Source organism: Glossina fuscipes, unplaced genomic scaffold (assembly GCF_014805625.2).
Source record: "Glossina fuscipes isolate IAEA_lab_2018 unplaced genomic scaffold, Yale_Gfus_2 1, whole genome shotgun sequence".
NCBI lineage: Eukaryota > Metazoa > Arthropoda > Insecta > Diptera > Glossinidae > Glossina > Glossina fuscipes.
Genome location: NW_023998415.1, coordinates 1,888,912 through 1,914,317, shown reverse-complemented (window position 1 = coordinate 1,914,317; position 25,406 = coordinate 1,888,912). Strand labels below are relative to the sequence as shown.

The 25,406-nt window shown below is 32.7% G+C and overlaps 1 protein-coding gene across 4 annotated transcripts in view; it reads right to left on the bottom strand.

Moving 5' to 3' along the window:
- Positions 1 to 4,112: 4,112 nt before the first annotated feature.
- LOC119645220 (venom dipeptidyl peptidase 4) overlaps positions 4,113 to 25,406 on the bottom strand; it is a 162,046-nt gene continuing 140,752 nt past the window's right edge. The window contains exons 2-11 of one of the 4 annotated variants that reach the window (XM_038045264.1): positions 12,372 to 12,605; positions 8,207 to 8,455; positions 7,858 to 7,917; positions 7,048 to 7,770; positions 6,196 to 6,541; positions 5,976 to 6,089; positions 5,526 to 5,916; positions 5,299 to 5,459; positions 5,037 to 5,242; positions 4,116 to 4,963 (exon numbers count right to left, since the gene is read on the bottom strand). In XM_038045264.1, coding sequence (XP_037901192.1) covers positions 4,850 to 4,963; positions 5,037 to 5,242; positions 5,299 to 5,459; positions 5,526 to 5,916; positions 5,976 to 6,089; positions 6,196 to 6,541; positions 7,048 to 7,770; positions 7,858 to 7,917; positions 8,207 to 8,455; positions 12,372 to 12,422 — 2,415 coding nt within the window. In that variant the 5' untranslated portion in view covers positions 12,423 to 12,605 and the 3' untranslated portion in view covers positions 4,116 to 4,849. Of the gene's footprint in view, positions 4,964 to 5,036; positions 5,243 to 5,298; positions 5,460 to 5,525; positions 5,917 to 5,975; positions 6,090 to 6,195; positions 6,542 to 7,047; positions 7,771 to 7,857; positions 7,918 to 8,206; positions 8,456 to 12,371; positions 12,733 to 25,406 lie in introns of those variants that run through there. The other 3 variants (XM_038045266.1, XM_038045263.1, XM_038045262.1) reach the window with 3 other exon arrangements.

Genomic DNA, 25,406 nt, shown 5'->3' with positions numbered 1-25,406 from the left:
AGAATACATCAAATATTACACATTATTGTGATGTAAAAACGTACTTCTCATAGAAGCCCACACATCCTCCGATATTTATTTATTTATTTGTTTATTTATTTATTTATTTTATACCACCTATACTAGAAACTCAACTAAACAAATAACAGTCGAGTTCAATAGGCTCTTAATGCAAAACTAATATTAATTAACAATAAAATTGAGTATAAGCATAATAAAACAAATAAGAAGAAAAAAAAAGGCATGTACACTATCAGCATAGGAGCACACTTACAACCGGTACAGGACCAAATTGCAAATGAACCCCTAAGCCATCGCAAACATGCATAAGCCTGGCAACCGATAATAAATTGACAATAATTCACTTTCGAAACGTAACGACTTTTTAAGGATAAAAGCTAGTTTAAATACGACATAGGTAAATCGCGCGTATTAGGCAATGTTGCTTTAATTTAATGGACTTTAAAGAGTCCGATAACGAGAATAAGTAGTAGACGTCATTTAGGTTCTTGCAAACGACCCTGAGCGGATTGAACAGCTCATAATTAAATTTACACTGATTAAGCTTAACCAAGATAAAATGCCTAGAGAAGCGGTTAGGGACATTAAAGCTTATATCACCAAGTAATGAAGGCGAGTCAATAGCACCATTTATTACTTTAATTAGAAAGGAAACGCCAAGAACAAATCTACGTTTCTCCAGAGACGGTAGGGACAGCACAAGCAACCTATTTTCATACGGAGGAAGAGAGACAATCGGATCCCAACCCAAATTTCTAAGGGCAAACAGCAAGAATTGCTTTTGAACTGATTCAATTGAATCTACGTAGCACCTATATGAAGGAGACCACACAACTGAGTCATACTCGAGTATGGGTCTAACCAAACACATGTCCGGCCTTTTCGTAATGTAGGGATCATCAAGCTCTTTGGACCACCTTTTTATAAAACCAAGCGCGGACCTAGCTTTGCTAATCGAGAGCTCAATATGCAAGTTAAAACGTAACCTATGGTCAAATAGAACGCCTAAATCTGTAATCGAATCGACGTCCTCCAACTTATGCGAATCTATGAAATACTGAGTAATGAATGACTTTCTTCTTGAGAATGAAAGCTTCTTACATTTACTCAGATTTAGTTTCAGGAGATTCAAAGAGCACCATGCAACAAAATAATCCAAATCACCTTGAAGCTGATGTGATTGCGATTCAACAGAGAAGGAAGAAAACAGTTTCACATCATCACCATTCATTAAGATCTGGCTGGAATTAACCACCGATGGGAGATCGTTAATGTATAAACTAAATAAAATGGGACCTAATTGACTTCCTCGAGGTACGCCAGACTTAACGGGGAATTCATCCGAGCTAATGGAGTTAAACAAAACTCTGAAGGATCTATTGTGCAGATAAGAGCTTATCCATTTCACTCAGTAGGGTGGGAAACCAGAGGCTTGGAGTTTAAAGATAAGTAGTCTATGGTTAACCGTATCCAATGCTTTGCTTAAATCAGAATTTGTGGCAAGGGTTTAACGTGGGTTCCTGCCTGAAAGGCTTAACCCCACGGTGGCCCAAGCCACTTTTAAGCGTACTACGCCCCCTGGCGAGTTAGACAATCCCCACAGAGTAGGGGCCTAAACAGCACCAGAGTCCAGAACAGTTTATTGTGTATGGAACAATAAACCCCACTCTGGTGAATGGCGAGGCCTAGCTGCACTCAATTGTTCCATTTTAGCTAGGAACTCGCCAACCACAACCACCACGAGTACTCCCCGAAGGGCCGAACCCAAGCAGTCAGGACTCACAAATTGATCAACTGACTGCTTCCGCCATAAGGCTTCCACTGTGCTGTTGATCAATTTGCTTAAATCAGTGTAAATAACATCTGTGCGAGAGCCACTAGAAAAAGCCTTGAAAACATGACAGGTAAACTCTAACAAGTTGGTGACTGTAGATCGCCCTTTCCGAAAGCCGTGCTGGTGCGGAAAAATATACGAATTAATGGCAAAGGCCAAATGCTGAGTCACAATACGCTCGAACAACTTGGGCAAGACACTCAACTTGGCTATGCCTCTGTAGTTCTCAACAAATTGTCTAAATATATAAACTATTACAAGGCGTGATTCACATTTAGCAAACTTAATTAACTTTATAAAAATTTTATTACTTTTCAGTTAAAAAATTGGAAGTTAGACTTTATTTCCATATAAGGGCTCGCTTTTCATGATAATCCTTATATATGTTAGGTTCCAAAAAATAGACCTATGTGATCCAAATTTCCTACCGTTAGTTTTTTGGCTAATTCGCTACTAAGGTCTGATTTTCATCACAAGGTATTAATGACCAAACTTTTTTCTGGAGAGCTTACTATTCATCAGAGATCTTATACGGAGAGGTGTCGAAATAATGTCGTTTATATTGGGCCTACTTAATTTTTACGTCTAATTACTATCATGAACAAGTTTTCATCACAAAACATTAACAATTACATATCCGGAGAATCCTTATGTGCGATGGTATTCAAAAAGTAGACCTACGTCGCCAAAATTCGTTTAAGTTAACTTCTTTGCAAACTTACTCTTATGAAAAAACTTTCATCATGAAATACTGAAAAAAAATACCTTGTTATTATATCAGGATTGAGCTTTCGTAGGAACGCCTATATAAGAGGGGATATAAAAAGTTGCCTCAGCTGAGCCAAATTTACAGAGTGTCAAAATACAATTACTTAGCGAATTTTGTCGCAAAGGTCTAAAAACTGTCTTTTTGCCCGTATAACGATTTTTTAAAATAGGACTTTATTTCGGAGAATGGTCAAAAAGTGAAGCAAACCGAAACATTTTCAATATTTCAGCTTTCGGTTAAAGTAAATCAAAGTGCCGTATTTCATCAAAATATCTCAAAAATTGCGGCCTTGAACTTAATTGAACCATAGTTCGAACACAAAGTATATGGACAGATATCAGGCGATAAGCCAAGTTTATATCGATTCAGGATCATGTTCTAAAAGGTGGATCTCTCTTCTGGGTGTTATGTACATCCGCACAAACTTAACGTACCTTGTACCACAAGTGGTGGCGGACATAAACGCTCACGGCATTATCGTTCGTGGCAGCTGCAAATTTAGTGGCTGCACTTGGTATAAGTTGAAAATTCAACGCTCGCTTTTGTAGACTTAGCAGTGGGTAGATAACATAGCAGCGGCGCAGCAACAGGCATGCAGGGGGTGAGTAAATTCGTCTGGGAAGCTATGTTTCTTGAAAACTGTTTACTGAAGAATGTGAAAATTGATTTTTTCCCATGTAAACCCTATAAGTTTTAAAAATGTTGAAAATGGTATCCGTATAAATATCACTTATACTAAGTAGCCTCCATATATCTAAAGACAACCCCTTAAGCATTTTAAAAGAGCTCTCACTCGCCTGGCATCGCCTCGTAAATATAAATATTAGTTCAAGACTTTCTCGCTCCGTCATTTTAGCTTAATATAACCTTTTTTGCTGGCTTCGCTTGAAGCGAGTCTGCTATAGACACGGCATGTTCGTAATCCATATCAGGAGGATTACAAATGTCATACAACTCTCAAGAACATGAATTCATTAATCTATGCATGAAACGTAAAATATGTGCGGACTGTTACTCTTATCTTACCAAAATTAGAATCCATTAAAATAGTTTTTTATTTTTAATTTCTTTTTTGTTATATTTTTCTTTGATTTCGCTTTATTTTATTTTTTTTGTTTTTTTTTTCTTTTAAAGTTTATTGGCTTTTTCACAATTTACTTATTAATCAAATAAAATAACAATTGATAAAAAAAAAAAAATTGGTTTTTTGATCATAATTTTATATCAAAAAAATTTTTACAGACCAAGATAATAATCTATTATTTTTCAGTAAAAAAATTAATTCATTGAATGATATATTATTTTATAAACTATTGGCAATGTTGCAATTCTTTTTAATTTATTTAAAATAGCAAGATAGTAAAATATGTTACTAAAAAAGAAAAACATATTTTTAATTTCCATTTTATAGAAAAATATTTAATATATTAATGATTTTTATTTTTTCATTGTTTATTTTAAATATTTTCTTTCATTTTTATTTATTTATTTATTTATTTATTTATTTATTTTTGTAGCTTTAACACAGGGAGCATGAAATTATTTGCTGACCTTTTACGAGTTTTGTATAAAATTTTCTAAGACTTTTTTTATTTATCCATTTTAAAATCTAATTAGGCACCAACTACATTTTAAGGAGTTCAATTAACTTCTTTTATCAAAAAAATTGTAATGCGACTTAAAAATTTGGTTTGTCTATTGAAATAAATTTTTGCTGGTGTTTTTTGTAGGGTTATGTATAGCTAAACATTAACAGAGTTGCGTTTTTGTTGAGGCTAAGCTTCTACTGAAAATCCTTGTAAATTTCTCATTAAATTGTTTTAAAAGTTTGTGTTCTCTTCTTTTTTTTTTTATCAAAAAATCCTACAAATATTTATTATTATTATTATTATTATAATTTTTTTTTTTTAATTATTGTTCTTCTTTATAAATTTTTGAGGTTATGTTTGACATAATGACAGGTTTGCAAAGTTTCGTATACATATATATGTATATATATACGTTTTATATTGTTTGTGTTTATTAAATGCAAAATATTTTTGAACCTGTTTTGCGCTTTTTTGTAAAATAATTCAATAATTTCTTACCAAAGCGTAAATTGTATGCATGCGCTTCTGATTTTCTCTAATAAGGGTTTTATAAATTAAATATCTAACGCGGCAACAAAGAAACTTCTGCTCTTCAGTATTGATTTAAAATTTTTTTTGGGAAAATAAATTTGAGATCTATTTGCTAGAAGCCATTTGCTTATTAGCGAAGCAATCGCCAAAGAAGCGATCCAATGAATGATATAGATGTGGCCGTACGCCCCCCAAAGCATGATCTTCATCAGGATAACTCTATAATAAGAAAATAAGGTGCAATTTGATGACGGAGCCTTAACTAAATTTAGTAAGCATCCGTTTAACTTACAATTTGCTTGAACAGTATATCATTTCTTTCCAAGTTTTTGGCCAATATCATCGCCTGTTGATAATGAACGTTGTCGTCTAAAGTTCCGTGAACTAAAAGGTACTTTCTGCCCTTTAATTGCAATGCTTTTGTACTGAGACGACTATTTTGATAGCCGATCTCGTTAAGTATAGGCAAACTCATGTATCGTTCAGTGTAAATGGAGTCTAATATGATATATTTATACACATTTTTCTTAGGACGTTTATTTTTAATTACCTACCGTAATAAACCCAATCTGTGACGGGAGCTATTGATGCTGCACATCGAAAAACTTTGTGATCATCATTTGTTAAAGCCATAGCTGCTGCATAACCACCGTAACTCCATCCCCAAATACCGGTATGTTTGGCATCAATGAAAGGAAATTTCTGTTGTAATTGTCTGGAAAGCGAACAAATTTTATTAAAAAGGACTATTGGTAAGAACGGTTATTCATTTCTAACCCACCTCGTCACCTCAATTTGATCGGTTATTTCAACAGTACCTAATTTTAAATAAACGGAATGTAGAAGCTTCTCCCCCCTTAGACCTGAGCCCCTGCCATCGATTTTAGCATAAATTACCGAACGATTAGAGGATAGATAACTACCCCAATCAATAATCCATTTATTGACAACTGAATAAGAATCTGGTCCACCGTAAACATCAACTAATAAGGGATATTTCGTTTTGCCGCTGCGATCCATGTTCGGCGGTAATTGCAGCAGAACCTTGGCAGTGAAACCATTAGCTATGGGAATGTTATGTATTTCTTGTACGGGCAGATCATATGTGGCCAATTTGTTGGCCAAATTCTCATTAAATTCCCATTTTAACATTTTGCCTAAACTAACTTGATCTGAAAAAAAAAACTACTCGTAACAAAGCAAAGCGTTCATTAATCTCTCTCAGACTCACTATTTTCAAGAGACCACTCATAAACGGCCACCATAGGTATGCCCGGACCCAGCGAAGTAATAACTACATGATTCTCGGTATTAAAATTGGCCGTATAATAATTTTGTTCAACATCTTAGGGAAATGATTAGCAAGCAAATCAAAAAATATAAAAAAAAAAATAAGGAAAAGAAATAACGAAAATTTATTTTTCTTCATTTTTTCTCATCTCAACACTTACTTCCTGACTGATGTAATTTACAAGTTAGACATTTCGCCGCTTGTCCTTTGATGGCCTTTATAGCATAAACATGCAATTGTTCCGGATGTTGTTCCGTATTAGCTGTATAAAATATCACATCATTACTGGTATCCCAGTGTAGTATTGAGGTCACTACATATTTGCCTTTGGTTAAAGCTTCAGGTTGATTATTCGTTGCAGTTGTAGGGAGTAAACACAAATGACGATAATCCCCTTGGTCATCTTGTGTTTGAGGCAGTATTAGAGCAATGCGTGAACCGTCGCGATTTTTAAATGGCGCTGAGAAAAAATCAACCCAACCAGTTTTTGATTCTAAGCTGTAAATCTAGAGATCGCCATAAACGTGGTTACTACAATTTTTTCACGAATAAGCAATCCGATATTAAACATATAGTCATGAAATAGGAATTTCTTTTTATACTGTTTAATGTAATTCTCCTAACTATGTCATTTGTGTTGTATAAGTTTAGGTATCTTTAACTTTCAAATAACTATTCGCCCCAAAAAAATATGTTTAAAGCTTACAATTTGCATTCAAACTTCAAATATTTTATTTTTGGGGAGAATAAATTCGCTACAACTAAGAAAGAGGAATTTAAAGTCCAATCTTCAGTTTTACTGAGTAAGAAGAGTACGTTGACAACCGAAAAGTATGGACGGATAATTTTTTAGAGTTTTCGCGACCTAGAGGAAATCATAATAAGCCTCAAAGCTTCAAAATAAGGTCGAGATAGCAATCTTTTCACTTCAAGAATCTTTCTATCTACATCGTGTTGTCAGTTGATTTAGTAAAGAAAAAAAACGAAATGGAATGTTTTATCGCTAACTTACCTCGTGCCTTCTAAGTCCGTTAAAAATTTGCACATGAGCAGCATTTTGTATACGATTGAGCCAAACCGATAATACATTCGAATTGTTAACCCATTCAACAACGCTAATTATAAAATCGCTTGCAGTGTTTAAAGCACTCGGTACCGGAATTTCTGTGATGTAGTCACCGGTACCGCTGGCCGCTCTTATTAAGTCCGCCGTAAACAATTTAACACGGGGATTCGGCGAACCAGATTTTGGATATGCAATTAAACGATTGTACGGATATTGAAAACGTAAATCGCTCGCCTCACCGTAAATAGGCAGATTGACGACATGCGTTGGTGAGTCATCGAATTGAATATATGCTAAATTTTTACCGTCCGGACTAAACCAGGTGGCTGTATTTGAGGAGAATACCTCCTCTTCGTAAACCCAATCGGGTATACCATTTAAAACTGCAGGATTTGTATCGTGCGTTAATGAAATTTCATCGGCACTAATGTTTGGTTTATAATATAAATTTCCCTCAAAATTAATAACCAATGCATTGCCCACAGGTGACCATTGAACCATAATCAATGCTTTTTGTTCATTTTGCAAAAGCAATGGTTGCATGTGACCGGAGGTAATATTGTATATGTCGTATTCGGCCACAAAACTATGGCGAAAATTCTTTTTTACATTCTTCGCCAATAACAATAGCTGGCCATCGGCAGATTTCTCATACAGAAGGTAATGTTGCTGAAAAACGACAACGAAAACAAGTTAAAAATGCATTATTGTTAAATGCTTAGTGCACACACTGCAGGTGTTTGTAACGCAACTTACGGGATCATCGACCAATAATTTGGTTTTCTGTTTCGTTTTTACATTAAACTCCTTAATAATCTGTTATAAAAGCGAATAACGGAAAATATAAATAAATAAATAAATAAATAAATAAATAAATAAATAGAAAAAGAGTATAATAAAAATACGATTTGCGGTTAGAGAGCCGGTGAACAGATAGAGATAAAGAAAGGAAGACATGGTACAACGCACAATGGTATACGCACAAAATGGAAAAGGAAAAAATGGTTAGAATTTACGGTTGATTTACTTTGAAGAGAATTTTTTTTTCTCTCTTAAGGTTAAGCTTGTACGTCAGATAGAATTAATTGATTGAATTTATTCTTACATTGTTTTCTCTGTATAAAATATTACTGCCTCTTGACCAACTTCCGTTGAAATGACGAGCCACCAATTTGCTTTGTAATATATCATCTAATTGTATGCTGTTGCGGGGCGGAACTGCCTCAGCGGCGTCATTACTGCCACGTATTAAAAATGTTACAATGATAGCCAATAAAGCTATTACCACTAGAACGGCAACGATACTCAGAATTATACGTACGCGACGTACTTTTTGTGGTGAATACACTAAATTCTGAAATTATAAAAAAAAAAGAAAAAATTTTTAAAAATAATTATAAAAACTTAACAATTTGTATTTAATGCTAAAGCCGTAGTCTTCTTTTTAATATAGATTTTTATTCGATTCGGAAAGCATAGAATATATGTGATCACCTATGAAGTGCTGCCAAATTGTTTAAAAATGTGAGTTTCAATATTCGTATTTCGAACGGATTTTCACTTCATGTTTTAACCGGACATCCTGAACAAGCCAGTGCAAAGTGTTAAAAAATCGAGCTTAAAGTTAATATAAATTTTCTCTTGTTTTTAAAAATACCGGATTTATGCCGCTACTGTCTGCTCTCTATTACGAATATTAAATATTTAGTCTAAGAAAGGATACAGCATTACTAAGTTCCAGGCGTAAATGTGCTGTTAGATGCTTTTCCAGTAACTCACTCACCGGGGCTCCATAGTGCAAGAATATTTGTATTTCAGACACGAAATGACTGGGCGTACGGCGGAAATGATAAGAATGCCATTAGGTGTGTTTACGCTTATCCACGGATCGAATTTAATCGCAGAAGGCGTACACAGAGATCTTTAATATTCCCTCGCTTATATATCATAACGGGATCTTTCAATACAGCAAACATCTTATGAGAAAAGGTAGCTGATTTATAATATTCCTGTGATCGTTACGAAAGTCATTCTGTTCTTAACTTTGTCTAATATATCACGAGATTAACAAAGTTCGCTAGGCGTTAAGTATGACAGGCTTTAAATACTAGGAGAAGATATTGTGATTTTCCTTCGACACGAACAAGGCGCATGTGAACTCAATCTAAACCATTCCTCACTGTATATCAGCAAAGAAGTATAAGTGTAAAAAGAGTAAATGAATATTAGCTTCTTCGATGGCTATTATGCAATTAAGCTTATCTGTTTATTGAATTGCAGTTCATTCGTCGCTCTTTGAAACCGTTTTCGCGCAAGCGCATTAGTAGCTTTGACACTATAATATCATCGCTGCAAATGCATTCGCATTCGTTTCTGTTAAATGATTATTAAGAACGATGATTAGATTAAATGATATCCGTTAATGAAATATTTCCCGTAAGGTACCTGCACATATACAATTGATGGCAAATGCCACCTATCCCTAACACCATGTTCATCGATTACATTAATAGCGGCTTGGTTTTAATAAACTAAACTAAAGTTTAGGAGTTCACAGCGTTGTATAAATTCTAATGAACTAGGTTATCTACATAAGCGTCGTCATTATTATCATTATTATTATTATTATTATTCATTACGTTGACGCATTTGAGAGTTAACCAAAATACTTCAGGCGCCTCTTTAGAGGTATTTTTTCTATAATGTAAGAGCTTTGTTCAAAACCAAATTAATCAAATTTATGATAATTTATCAATTAGCTACCAATGTTAATCTTATTTCTTCATTATATATCGCAGTCCCTATCTTTCATAGACTAAATAAATGAATATATATATATGTAAATATATATATATAGATATATATAGGAAATTACGAAGGACTAAAGAATTTTGAAATAATAGCGATTTCAAGAGATTATTATGACTTTTATATATAAATAGAAAAATGAATAAATAAAGTTTTATATAAAACAAAGACAAATGAAATGCAATTAAACTGTAAATACAAAAATTAAAAAAATTTCCTACACTTACAAAATCAACAAAAAAAAAAAAAAGAAAAAATCGAAGCAAAAAATAACAAAAAAAAAAAAAAAAGAAAAGAAATATGAACAGAAAGTAAATAAATAAACTCACTTCACCTATTTATGCATTTATGGTTGAAGAAATTATAGAAAATTTTATTGCTTAAATTGTTATGTATTCATTTATTCAATCACTCATTTATTCATTTATTTATTGCTTCATTCAATGCCCATACATTTCTACCGTTTTATTATGTAATCTTAATCAAATAACGAAAAAGTATCTGCAAAAGCAACTTTCTTTTAGTGTTTGCTTGTTGTTCGAGTCAGCAATGTTTGAATGAAGAGTTTCGATGAATGCAACACTCAGACAAGCAGGAAAGGCATGCAAAGATTTCTGGTTTAAAGACCGTTAGTTAACTAATACATAACACTTAGACATTATATTGTGCAATATTCGCAATTGCTAGCAGTTACGGTAGATTAAAGTGATTGGTATTCATAGCATATGTTAGAAAATATATATATATATATATATATATATATATTTATTTTTTATTTTTAGATATATAATTGTCGGATGGTATATTAGATTTATTAAAAGTTTGCAATGCATACAAGTTATGCATTCTTATTCGATGCAAATAGGGTAATTAATTTGGCCGTGCCTTCTATATGTCCGTCGATTTGCAAACCCCGATTATGACCTTCTAGCTTTGTTTAAAAAATTTGAATTTGATTTCATATTTTTTCCTACCATCAGTCCAAGGGGTTCGTTCGGAATTACAAATATAGGGATAATTATTTTACATTGTCTTAAAAGTTGTATTGCAATTCCTTTGGGGGTAGCGTTCAAAAATGGCTCTGTTCACATTTAAACAAAAAAGGGAATAAGTGAAGGTACGTTTTCGAAACTTAAAATTAATTTTTTCCTGTTCCCGAGTTCCGTGTGATCGTGCTCCCTGATCTATTTATTAAAATCAGAGGTAGGCGTCAATAAAATTCTTGCAGCGCAATTTGTTTATTAGTTTTTTAGTGACTTTCTTTAATCTAGGTGAAGGCACTTTCATTTATTTCGAATTACAAATTTTAATGACATGTAAATCATATTTTCGGACAATAGATATAGATACCATTCATTGAAAAGGAAATTGTAAAATGGTTTGGTCACTTTTTGCTATCATATTGAACATTAATTCGTCATTTATCCATACGTCTATCAATATAATATAGCAAGCATATTGATCAGTCAGTAGCATATAATTCATAGGTAATATTTATCAACGCATGTTAAACACCTTACAATAAAATAAAACTGAACTAAAAATAGTACGGACTCTGAAAACGCTGATATCTTGAGATTCGTAGTCAACTCAGTTATTTTTCTTCATCTCGTTTGAAACAAAAAAAAAAAAAAACAAGCACAGAGGCAAATATTAACTATTTAATATACAAAACAAAAAAAAAACGAAAAAAAAAGGAAGTAAAAGAAAAGCAAGCTCAAGTTACAAAAGATAACTCTTTGTTAAACTGCCCTCAGCTGTAATGATTTGTTATTCAAGCCCGCAATCACTTCAAAGCTAATTGAAAACCAACCTTATTAGCAAATAATCTCTCATTAGCTGGTCTCACCTATTTAAATATTATTTTAAGCGCCCGTACACCTCCAACAAGCATATATGTGTGCTAAAGTCGGCCTCTGCGACAATACCAAATATTTCGTATATGTAAGTTTTTTATGAGACTTGTATGAACATGTAATGATTTCACGAAAGCAGTTCACTAATGACAATCAAATAAAGAACTGCACAAAATGATAAAAGAAAACGAAAAACAAATTTTTTTTTTTTGAAAAACGGAAGTCCTATATGTATGTTATACTCTAATGCATTAAAAAGGAAATATTGTATAGAAAAAAAAAAAAAAAAAAAATAAACTAGAATCTCCAACGGAAAATGTGAACCATAAAGTAAAGGACTTTTGGCAATAGACCAACTTTTTATAATGCTTTGAATCAGACAGAAGCGAAAAAACGGAGCATACATACGAAAAAGTCCTCTAAATCCAAGAAAGATTAACACAATGTCAAAGATTAAAATACGAAATTAAATAAATATTAAATGTGTTTAATGCTAAAAAAAAATCAAAAAAAAAAAACCGAAATCTTTATTAAAATATAAGACTTATTTTACAATTTTATATATCATGACTTGAAAATAAAAGTTGTGCCTTAACAATGACTTACCTCTGCATTTGGTCCCGATTCAGTGTTGCCCGTATCTGTTGTCGACGACATATTGGATAATTATTAGATAGAGAGCAACCGTAATATTTTTATTATTTTTAATGTACAGTCTACTTTATAGTTTTTCGCGAAGAAAGAACAACAAAATTTGATTTTTTTTTTTTTTTTTGTGAATTATGTATGCATTCCATAGAGTTCTTTATTCTTCATACATGCGTAAAAACACTTAAGTGCCTGTGGAAAATAAATTCATGTTCAGAATATCCGTTATTTCGCTGAAAGTGCTCATTAACCAAACCACCTAACGTGGAAAGTGTTCGATTTCATAGATAACGAATGAAAGCACAAAGTTTTTACAATAATATTATCGTGGAAAGCATGCATCGAACATCAATCATTGCTTTTCAAACATTTGCTAATTCATTTACATGATTTAGTTATATACACTTTTTATATATTCTACCTTTACTGCTATCTAAGGTTGGATGTGTATTAGATTAGTTCTATCGTTTGTAATTCCCAGAAAGAGCCCTTTGAGCTTTGAATTTGTTACAATAATTTAGCTTTATCTGTGCACTTCGTCAAAGTGTCCGATAGTTAATCCACACATTATTATTGAAGTGCTTGTGATCGCAAAAAATTAAAAATTTGTCATATATATATATATATATATATACGATATTTGTGTTATTGCGACGATCAAGTTTCTCATTCATAATAATCGGTGATAAAGTAAATCTTCCAGCGTATAATCAGAAAGAATACGTGGGATTCGTTTGCAAATGAACGAATTATGATAAGCATATAAGTATCACAATAGCTTAAAGTTTTTTTTGTTAACTAAAGGGTACCGAAGACTCATCTCAAAGTGAATACAACAATTATGCATATTTGGCTTAGAATTATAGCAAATATTTGCAAAGTAATGAAGTAGAAAAAACATTAAAACAGATGGCTGTCATTAACATATTACGCAATGCGGTGTAAAGGAAAACACACATGTACTATCTTTTTTCCTTTAAAGCCCAATGGAGACGGAAGATAAACTATTCGGATATAGTGTGAGCGTAAGGACACACTGCGCAAACTGCGGTATTATTCTAAACAAACTAATTTTTTTTTTTTTGTAACGTGGTAAGCTATTAAGAAGGCTTAGGTCTGAGATAGCAAAAAAATAGCTAAAAGTATCCACCATCTTTAGGCCTATGAAACCTTTCTTAGCAGTCAATTGTTATACCTTATACCGCTTATGTTACAGAGTTTGTGCGGAAGGACTTAGTATAGATGTACACCGTTCAATACCGACACATTATTTCGAATCGATTTAAGCTTCTGTCCCTGTCTCTAAATATATTCTTGTGCGCAACCTATAAGGTCGTAATTTTTGGATAAACGCTTTAAAGAAGCAATTGCATCCATTCGACCATTTCTGTAAAGCCTTCACTTTTTTGCAACAATTTTTAAAACTTTGTTCACAAAAACAAATTGATGTGAAAAATTTTGACTCCTCGGACTCCTTCTCTAACACGCAATCGTTCTTATGGATAGTAAGTCTTTACATAGCAATAGAAGGGGTTAGTTTTCTATGTTTTATGATATGAAAATTAGTCCATAATAGTAATTTGCTTGAAAATTTGGCTGAATTGTATCTAATCCACTTTGGTGAATTTTTTCGACCCCACCCTGCATAAGGGTTTTCATAAAAATGAAGCCTTTATTTAAAAACAAAGTCAAATATTTACTGCTCTCTTGTCTCTTACTATACAGAGGTTCACCATGCAGTACAAAGTGTCCCTTTACATGGAAATGAGATATAATTTTCAATATTTTTTCACAAAAATGAACTGTAATTGTTAAAGGGTATTTAATAGTCGGCCTTAGACTTCACTATAACGAGCTCATTTGTTTAATCCTCAAGATATTTCTGATCAGCATTGTTGTGTCGCATGTTAACCGAAGTCGGATAAAACCTTAATTTGAGCGATATCAACACTGCATAGCCGATCAGAGTGGAAGCAATCTTTTAAAGATCAAAATTAAATTACTTTCGACCAGCATGGCAATTTTTCTATGTTCGAAGCATAAGCTTTTTTCAAAAAAGTAAGCACATCGAACATTCCCCATATTCAAACTAATTTAATTTGGTAATGGTTAGAAATGTAGACGATAAGTTCGTTAAAATACCATTTCAATCTTCAGCTATTGCCAAGTGTTTGAAAGATGTGTAAGCAAAAACCCAATTGCGAACGCAATCCGCTAAAATTCTATTATTAGATTGTGTCCGGACGTAATAACTGTGATCTAAATGCACAAAACTGCAGCAAGTGAGCAGTCGCCAGGTTTCTTATAAAATGCAAAATATTTTTTTTTTCGTTACACCATTTGCGGTAGGGTTTTGGCGTTCAGCCTCCAACAAAAAAAAAAAAAAAAAAATTTCTATTTGTTACCGCTTTTAGACAAATTAAGTATAAAACTTGCAAAATGTGTAACGTAGCACTTTTACGAAGTTTTCAAAGTAACGAATGTTTTACTATCATAAAGAATATTTTTCGTGTAACTTCAATCTTTCGTAATCCTTTTTTTTCTTTCTTTTTTCTTATCTAAGTTACAAATACACGTTAATAGGATTGGCAGACATATATGCATATACTGCCTGCCTGCCTATAAGCGAAAGGAGAAAGTTTTTTCCCATTAACATGTCTTTTTACATGATAATGCAGATGATGCTCTAACATCAAGAAATATTCAATTCAAGCAAATTTGCGTTAAGAGCGAATCGTGAGTACCTAACAATTACGCTCAAAATACCTTTTTTGAGATAAATTTTAATTGTGTGTGTGTTTGTGTGTCAATAACGGGTGAATGACTTAAGTGTGTTTTTTTTTTTGGTTTTTCTTTCTTCCAAAATTATTCGTCGTCATTTCAAACGAAATCACTAACGATATTGACATCAAATCATTTATCTTCGCCATTTTCATTGGATGTGAAGATTTGAAACGTGTATGTAGAACATGATCGATTGAGGAAATTTATTGCAGAAGGCTCTTCTCTCTGTCCCTATGTTCTTTCGTAATCAAATTTTGACAGATGACAAAAATTGCACATATTTCGAAGTTTCTTTCGACATTTTGAGAAGCTTGAAGAAAATTCAATAAAGTCCGTCCGGTATGTGAAGTATTGAAAGAGAAAAACAAACGATTAGTTAGAATGGATGTCGTAAGTGAGAGTGTTTGTCGAAAGTGGTTTTAAAAATTCTTTGTGGAGATTTTCACCGGTGATTGGTTCGATAATTCACTGATCGCATTCGATCAAATTAAGGTTTTAACGGATCAATTTACTCTTTCTAGACATTTTATGTTAAAAAAATGTTTATTTATACAGTGAGTTAATAGTTTTACCATTCCATGTACAACATGGATTACACATTCAGGATTAGTAGTATTACTTAGTCATATATAGGCGTGACACGCTAATAGCTATACGGTACAAGAAATCTTATTATATATTTTTCTTTTTGTCATTTCATCTCTAAAGCATTGAATTTGATCTCAAATGTGGTTAGCAGCGCCGAAAATCAATCAGGTAAATGTGAGAAGCTAGCGATGCTGCCGCATATAGCTTGTCTAGATATTGTTTTGAAATTACAATGAACGACTTGATAAACTTTGTTTACCTGTCAGCTGAGTGTAAAAAAAAGGTGAGCATAAAAACCATAGCAATGTGGTTAAGTAGTATCACACAACTGTATGCCAGCGTGTGTATAGGTTATCAAAAGCTTACGTCTGTCTGTACGGTGACGGTGATTATGATGTTTGTACCTTACAAGAGATTTGTAGCAGAACAAATTCGCAGCGTAGATGCGGTTATAAAACACTTTAGAATCTTTTAGAGAGAACTTTGCCTAAACTTATATAAGTAAACACACTTACATATATGTGCCTACGTAACTGCATGTTAGTATATTTGCGCTTACTTCTTTTCGATGCTAAGGTCTTCCTTCATATACTCAATTTGGGGGCAAAAAAAAAAAAAAAAAAATCGTATATTTATGCAGCACGTTCTGAGGTCAATTTGATACTTGTAATTGTATTTTTTTGTTTTTGTTTTGTCGCTTATTTTTTTTTCTTTGTTTTTAAATTACTACCGAATAAAGCAAAAATGAAAGTGTGCTTTGGCTATACTCATCCATTTTTATGACAGCTGCCTTTCTCTCATATGATAAAAGTAAAGGCCAACGAACAATCTAGTACTACATAAACACGTCACATTACACAATTCTCTTCCATTCATACCTTGAAAAAGAGCCGAATGCCTGCTGAAATGTGCAATTTTTGTGCAACGTAAAATATTTAAGACTCTTGACTCCGCGTGAGGTTCGCTCATTGTTTTCGCTTATTCAGTAGTAAAAGCATTTAAACAACAGCAACAGCAACACCAACGGCAACAACAATAACATTGACTCACAATAAAAGCATCGTTTGTTCTTGATTTACAAGACCAACTAAGAATAATAATTTTATTAGCGTTTCTAACGTCACTCAAAAACTCTCCGGTCTGACTATCTGTGGTAACACTAACACTGGAATAGTACCAGTAGTTTCAGGGAAAGATGCCAAAACTTTACGATCTAGCGACTATTAGTTGCAGTTATTTTAGCGAGACTACTTTTCTGGCCACTGGTTGCTATACACTCGGCTGACTGCCGATTTGACTCTGGAGTGTAGTAATAAATTAAAGTTCCCTCCAATCTCACATATCGGGTAAAAATTCTCTTTTAAGCTGTCTGAACAGCGCTCTCAAGCATCAATATGTTTTTGTGGAAAGTGACCAAACGCGGCACCCTCTTGGAACAGAGTTTTATTGTGGATACATTTTCATACAAAATAGTAAATGCATTGCCTTCTGATATCTTGAAGGTGTCAGCTAGTTCAAGCAACTTCACTTATCGGTCTTCCAAAACAATTTTGTACACTTTTTTCATACATTTTCTGGGGACAACTGCCGACATTGGACGGCCCGAACGTTCAGCACCATCTGTATCTATACCACTTTTTTTAAAGTTAGCAAATTATTTATAAATTTATCTCTTTGACAAGCAAGAGTCCTCATAACATCCTTCAAACCAATGCTCATTGTGAGCGGTATTTTGTGTTCATCAAAAATCAATGTGTCAATCAACAAACGAAATTCAAATAGCGAATGTAGCGCCACTATTTCTAAAATAAGAGCCGGAATGTCATTACGTTGTGACACCTCATGTGAAGGCTGATTCTATCCACAAATCGTATGGCTTTGTCAGGAGTGTTGCCATATATGTGTTAGACAGGAGGAGACTTATTGAGTGAAGTGTTATATAGTGATACCGTTTTTCATTTCAAAAATGAAAAGAAATTATTATTCCTTAAGTATCACAGTGTGAAGTGTGCTTGTGAGAAGATTAAGCATAATTAATTTGAAATTTCGAGCATACAACTCTAGGGAGAGTCTTTCGCAATTTAAAGTGAAAGAGAAATTTATTTTTGTTCTGTTTTTGTATATAACAAGAAAGCTGAGACAAAAGTGTGAAGAATTTTTTTTCGACTTTGTGCTTTAAGCTTGAATATCGTTGAAAATGTTCATATGATTGAAAATATTGCATTTCAATGAAATTGGAGAACTAAGATATGATTTAAATTTTCTTCCTTCGAATATTTATCGCAAGAAGGCGTTCATTTGATTTTTTAATTGCTTGTATGGAGTATTTGCAAATAGAAATGTGATTCGGAAAGACCTTATAAGGTATTCTCATACATATATTTTCAAACAGCATGTCTACCATGATTGGCTTATCTAAGTCTGTCTGTCTGTCTGTCTGTCTGTCTGTTTGCATGTCAGGTTTTGAAATTATGATTATGTTATTGGAAGGATAAAAGTAGGCTGTAAAATTTTTTCATTTACAGTCTCCTCCTCGCATTTAGGCTCAAAAACTTGGCTATAAATGACGGATAATTTCTTTCTACATTGGCAATTAATTTACTTAATCAGCCAAACAGTTTCATGTGTCGGTCTATATAAAAATAATGATAATTCCTTTTTCTTTGGTACGATGTTTAATTTTGGATGAAGAATAATATAATCAACATTGGCAATTAATTGTTTTGGGACATTTACATCAGCTCGACAAGACTTTACCTTTGAAATTTATTCGTTATATTTTACAGGTTTTGTACCTGAATACAATGACTTAATTACCCATTCATTTGGATGTGTGACCGACTTTGCTGTATGATGTCATTAGTCGTAATCATTTTATAATATTTACACATACGATATTTATGAACAATTATCATTTTCTGGCTTTTTTATACATGCAGCGTGTGGTCATAATCTAACTTTTATTATAATGTATAATTTATAAAATTAATTCCGATTTTTGCTATTGTGTGATAATACTGATAACTGTAATCTTGCGTACAATAAAACAAAAGCAATTAAATTGGATGACAAAATTATCTGTGGTAATGTCTGTAAGTAATTCCTAAATACCCAGTAATAACTAGAAAAATTCGTAAATCGAAATCAAATTTATTCGATCGCCTTTTGGATAATGTAAATGGAACGATCACCCATAGAGCGTAATCTTGGAGTTATATACAAATGATAGGTGCGCGGAAAATTCCTTCTCTCATAAAGGACAGATGGATGCATATATACTTTCTTATCGAAATTTTAATGCCCGGAAATACTCATTAGAGACTGAACATGTGAGGCCAATGCTCGTTCGGCAATATATTTGGCAATAGTCAATATTGTGAAACATATGTTCCTTGATACTGACCAAGCGGAAATCCAAGAATGTGTTTTTTCAGCCTCGTGAACTTTTAAGCATCTGCTTACCATATACCTTTAGAATTCCGATTTCACCTTTCTTAAAACAACACAGTTGTGGAAGCCGTAAAACGGCTGCTTTTTTTTTGTCACTAAGGCAAGTTTACGCAAATGTTATATCAATAAGTAGACCGGTGTAGGTCTCTATATATTTTTCTTATTAAATTTATATTCCCTCGCAGTTCTAGTGGCTTATACTTAAAACGGTAAATTAGGATAAATAATTCAATCAAGCGATCTTATCTTAGTTGCTCTTCAAATTTCATTATTGGTGAATGAATGAAAATCGATTTTCGATAGTTAATATGAGTTTCGTTACTTCTCTAACTGTAGTTCTGTAAATATTGGTCATTTTGGAGAAAGAACATAACAGGCATTAAGCATAGTATATGGGCACGAATGAAAGTGTGACTGACTTCTGAATATGAACACAAAGTGTCGAAGAGATTCGTATTGTTAAGGCTCTAAAATAGGTTTGGTAGTGAGGTAGAAGTATGAGATTGTAGTGGGTATAAATTAGGAAATGTCGCATACATTGAAAAACGACAAACGGAATCGCATGAAAACAACTTTTGAATAATTGGCACATTGGTCGCTGTTAACAATATTGTTCGCGATGTGTATGAAGTGTAGTGAAGGCACCACGTTTCAGGGTATGCACATCAATTGTGCATTACTAGGCTTCATAGCATTGAACTGTGCTCCAACATCGAGTACTGTGGCTGTTGCATGAAATTATTTGTACAAGGCCCCCTCAATACCCATAAGAGAAGCTGAGACTCGCGAAAACTGATAGAGGTATGAAAATGATGCAACCGAGACGCTACCAGCTTTTATCTGAAAGATACTTTTTTATATATATAATAATATGTTATCAAGCTATGGAATGCTTTGCCTTCGATTTTGCAAACGACTGCCGGTGCTGGCAGGTTCAAATTCTTACTAACAAATCATTATAATGTAACTAAGCGTTAAGCTATACCGTAAAGAATTTCTTTATTAGTTTAAATTTTTTTTTTTTTTTTTTTTTTTTTTTTTTTTTTTTTTTTTTTTTTGCTAAAATACCAATCTTATATGCGCTTTATTAGTGACTGTTACGAGCCTGGGGCCTTTTTGTATGAGTGATAACTTAAATAGATAAATAAAATAAAATTTCTTCTCGAAACTGATTGTAACAAATATTTGAAATTTGGTATCTTGGCAGCATTTGAGATGCTAGCACGGATATTCAACCACGACATATGAGGATAGATGGATGCGATAAAATATTGAAGGTGCGGAATGCGACGATGACAAACCAAGTATAAACATTGATCTTGACGGCTAATCGCGCTTCATGGTGCCGCTATTTGTTATATTATATGATTGGGTATTGTGTAATGTGAACAATTGTACGCAACTTATTGAAATTGTCGTGGGAGGGAGCGGCTGTCAGCGAATAAGCGAGGCAATTAAGCAAATCGTAAATTCAAAAATTATCTGACCTGGAGTCCGACTCCGGAATCCAAAACCAGTCTAGAAAACATTAGCAGTTGCATCTGCCAGACATTGCTTCTTCGGATTAATAGTTATTTCATTTGATCATTTAATATCTGTCGTAGCAGCGTTCCAACTTTTCTTGATAAAAACTCAATTTTCTTTCGTTACGGATTTCATAGTCTGCCAGAGTGATCGGCTGCGTAGCAATCAATGATGGGAGTATATTTTTCAAAAAATACTTCAATTTTACCGAACACATAATTGAAACCAAATTAAAATTTTATATCAATTTTAATTATGCTTCTTTTAGTTAATTTGTAATTAATTGTTTCAAAGTTTTCTTCAATAGCTTTAGTATCTAACTTAAGTGCTTAAAATTTAATGTTTGCGTATATATGCATCTATATCTAATGTGTACTTAACTCCTTTGTAACATCACTTAATCGGAAATACATAGACACAAATGCAAATACATGCATTGGCCATTATCTTCGATCCAATAGAATTGTAAATACAAAAGCTTTACTTAAGTGTAAAACGAAAGATGAAATTTGATTTCGAATAGGCATTAAACGCACACACGCACATACACATCAACATTTAATAAGAATAGGATTTACTATTGAGCAAACAGATATACATATATCGTACATACATATTTATATATACATATATCCCTTAAGTCTATGCACAGTTTCGTTGCAAAATGAATATTTTGATTTTTTATTTTCTTCCTTACCCATGTTACGAACACACATCGACTAATGGGGATTAAGGAAAAGTTGAAAATTGTGTTGATATATGTAAGGATGCATTTATTGAGATCCAAGAGATAGAAAGTGAAATGAAGAAAGTTTGGTGGGATGTTAAGCGAAAGAAAGGAAATATATATATTTTTTTTTATATATTTTTAACTTCATAAGGCATCATATTGCTTAGGCAATGCCGCATGTATTGAAAATTTTTATGATATCATTCGTATTAAGTTCTTAAACGAACATGATCATTTCCGTTAAGATGCAAAAAAATTATTAACTACTTTATGATTAGATGTAAATGTAATTTTTGTTAAAAAATTATGCATAGACTCAATAATATACATATAAACATAAACTGACATTTAACGTATACTTAGTCAATTCATGTCAAACTTTAGAACAATGAAACGGAAATCAAAAAGACATGAAGTATGCTGTAAAAGTTGCAAGAATATGATATCAAATAAAAATAAATGGCGAAAGAAATCTTGTTAGAATTGTTGTAATGCTATCTATCTATCGAAGTCATAAAAAAGAAGAAAATCATAAAAATTGTTTTCTTTTATTATGTGACGCTGTTCGGATGGTGCATGATGCCGGTGACGTGACGGCAGATTACAATAACATAAGAGTTGGTAAATTGAATCTACACATATACATATACGCCCTAATAGAAACAATCTTAATTTTTCCCTTTGCAATTTCAAAGGAAAGGAAACAAAATAAAAATCTACGATACTTATTCGCTGAATCTCTTATAAAAAAGTCACAAAATATTCTTTAAATTCTAGGCGTGTCACTTAGAGTGTCAGTTATGTTTCTATGATTTTGGATAACTGTAGGATAAAATTTATGGGAAGCGGGAGTTTTTATTGAATTGAATTGATTACATATTAATATCTATTACAGCTAAACAGTTATTATTATCAATGGTTGTTTGCCTATTGTGAGCAAATAATGCCAACCTTCCTTTGCGATCATTTGCTAGACATATGTCAAGCTTAAAATTTTTATTTCAATTGTTTTGAATGCAATTGTTTTAACAAAACATGAGAAATGAATAAGAAGACAGCCAGACATACGGACAAAAGGATGTAGGAGTTAAGCTAAATTGATTTAGAATTTTATGTTGGTCTAGTATATGTACATGTGCTGCATGCTTCCTCTGATGGGTGTTCCTAGTGTTACAAGCGAAAGAACAAATTTAATATAATTAACTTGGCTTAATTCAGTGGTGGGTATAAAACGCTTTTTAAATGCGAAAACGCGTAAAAGATTTTTTTCCAAAGACGGCGCATTAACGTTTGCTTTCAGGTTTGCAGAAACCTAAATTGCACAATCATGTCTATATATGTACTTATGTTTGTTTTCGTGACAAGTTCTATAGTCCCATTACCAATAATCGACTTAAATGATTTTTAAAATGTTAGGGTTTACCGTAAACACACTAAATATGGAAACCTTAAAATTAACTTAAGATTTCTAAGGGATAGCAACTATTAGATTTCGATATGTTCGCAACCGGACATAGTGAAGTGTTTACGGTTCTTTACCAGAGTAAAAATTTATGTTTGGTTCTGTTTGTCTTGAAACGAAGAAACTTTTCGATAATCCTTTATTACTATATCCCATATTTCGATTAGCGATAAATAATAAAATTACATATATGTAAAAAATTTCATTTACACACAATTGCGTGCGGGTTTATGTAGATTGATTTTTAAAATTTTTCAATTTTACATGACGAGAGTAACCGAAGCAATTTGAGGCAGGCAGGTACTTGTCAAACGCGTTCCAAAATTCGCAAATATTATAAAACGGTCATCATATAACACGATTCCAAAAAGCCGAATATGTCTTCCGTTAGATTGTGTTTCAACTGTTTTTTTTTTTAAATTTTATTTTTACATTATCGTCAATACGAGAAGTTGTTTTGAGAAAACTAAGCAAAAACACTATAGTGAACACGACTCACTATTACATCGCTTCACTTACTTAGTACATATAATGACTTTTTAAATTGAGGCCTTATATTGAAAATGGTGGCAAAGGTGGTCTGATCCGAATCGTTTTTAATAGCGTTACCCAAAAGATGTTAGTGTATTAAAATTCATCAATATATCGCGAAAATTGCGATCTGTAGGTTTAACATAAGTAACCATGGACGGACGAATAAACAAGCTTAGATCGATTTAGAAGCAGTCCCTCTAAAGCGATCGAAAACTGGATCTATTTCAAGTGCTTCTGGGTGTTAAATTTATCTTATATCCTTTTACCGCAAGTGGTGTAAGGTACCAAATTAAAACAGCCGTAATTTTTTGATTGTAATAACTCTTTTTTGAACACATTTCTAATTTTACTTACTAGCTGCTGCATTTCATTTGAAATATCAGCTATCATAAAAAATTGCCAATGTTTCCACATCTCGTATAACGCGGCTTTGATGTAACATAAAGCAGGCTTTAATGCAGCACGGCCTTGACGAAGCGAATATAGCAGATGAATAAACATATTTAATATAACACGGCTTTGATAGGAATTAACCATGTCATACGAGGGATATCTGTATACAATAGCTATCACGGTCTACCTTCTTATGATGATAGAGGAAAAAATTGAAATAAATTATGTCGGTTTTTTTGCGGATGTTTAATATTGGATATCGAGGGTTTTTTGGAATTATTGACGCATTAGTTAGCGAACCCCGATTCCTTTCTCTTCTTGATTGCTTCATTACTGATACAGTTTAATAGCAGATCGCATGGATTTTCTAAATTGGATCTAAAACTTAAGTGTGCCACGTATAGGGGGCAGGTACATTTTTGAATAGACCTGACCCATATTTTGCCATCTCCTACATTAATATTTGCTATTGTAAGCATTTCAATACAAGATGTTAGATATGGGGATGAAGAACACTTTCACAATTCGCCTGCTACTCTTTCTATATAAATTTACTCTGCCATGAAAATGTTAAGAAAAGGCAGTAGATAGAAGGGTGACTAGATATAATGTAAATAGACTCATAATGTTGGCCACTGTTATTGGGAATGTGGTTTAGCTTTCAAAAAATCGCATGTCATTACAGTAAGCATGAAATTTCGTATACTTTCCATCTCAATACACTGACGGAAAGACAATAAAAATGAGACACACATTACTGGTTTTTATCTAAAAACTACAGAAGAAACAAGTTTTTATGCACATTTTTTTTTGTTTTGTTTCAGTTATCAACAATTGCAGGCATATGTATTTACGCATACATGTATTTAAAAAAAGTTTGGTATATCTCAGGCGAAACTCTGAAATGTATGCAAATGTTTTTGTTTAAAGAGAATATATGTATATGGTAATAACTATTCGTCGTATGTATGAAAAATAGTTATGCACTTAGTTGTACATTTAGTTACACATAAATCAAATTTAAGTCATTGTAAGTTAATGTCAAATGTAGCAAAGAGCTTGTACTCCTCCTTCGACACTTAATTAGAGTAAATTAATTTAGAAAAATGATAAAATCTTTCGTTAATGGCAGTCGTAGTTGTACGGTACAATACAAGTACGATAACGAGCATAATGTTTGAACGTAATCTACGCATTGACCATTTTATTGTTTCAGGATATTGGGAAGTGTTTGTAAAAATTTTGCCTTTGCAATACATTGGAATTGCTTGGAAAATTTGTGATCTGATGATAGAGAAGAATACGGTTAGAAATATATACTGGAAGTCTTGCGACCATTGCTGCTGATAGAAATGATTCGAAAATAGTTAAGATACTGATAAAAATAAGCGCTATCTTAACTAATCGGATCAGATTATATTGAAAATTCAATAAAATCGTCCCACAAGTAGAAAGAAAACGAAGGTTTTTCAACTTTTTCTTAAAAGCATTCGCAAAATCTTTCTTGGTTATGGAAAAAACATGTAGT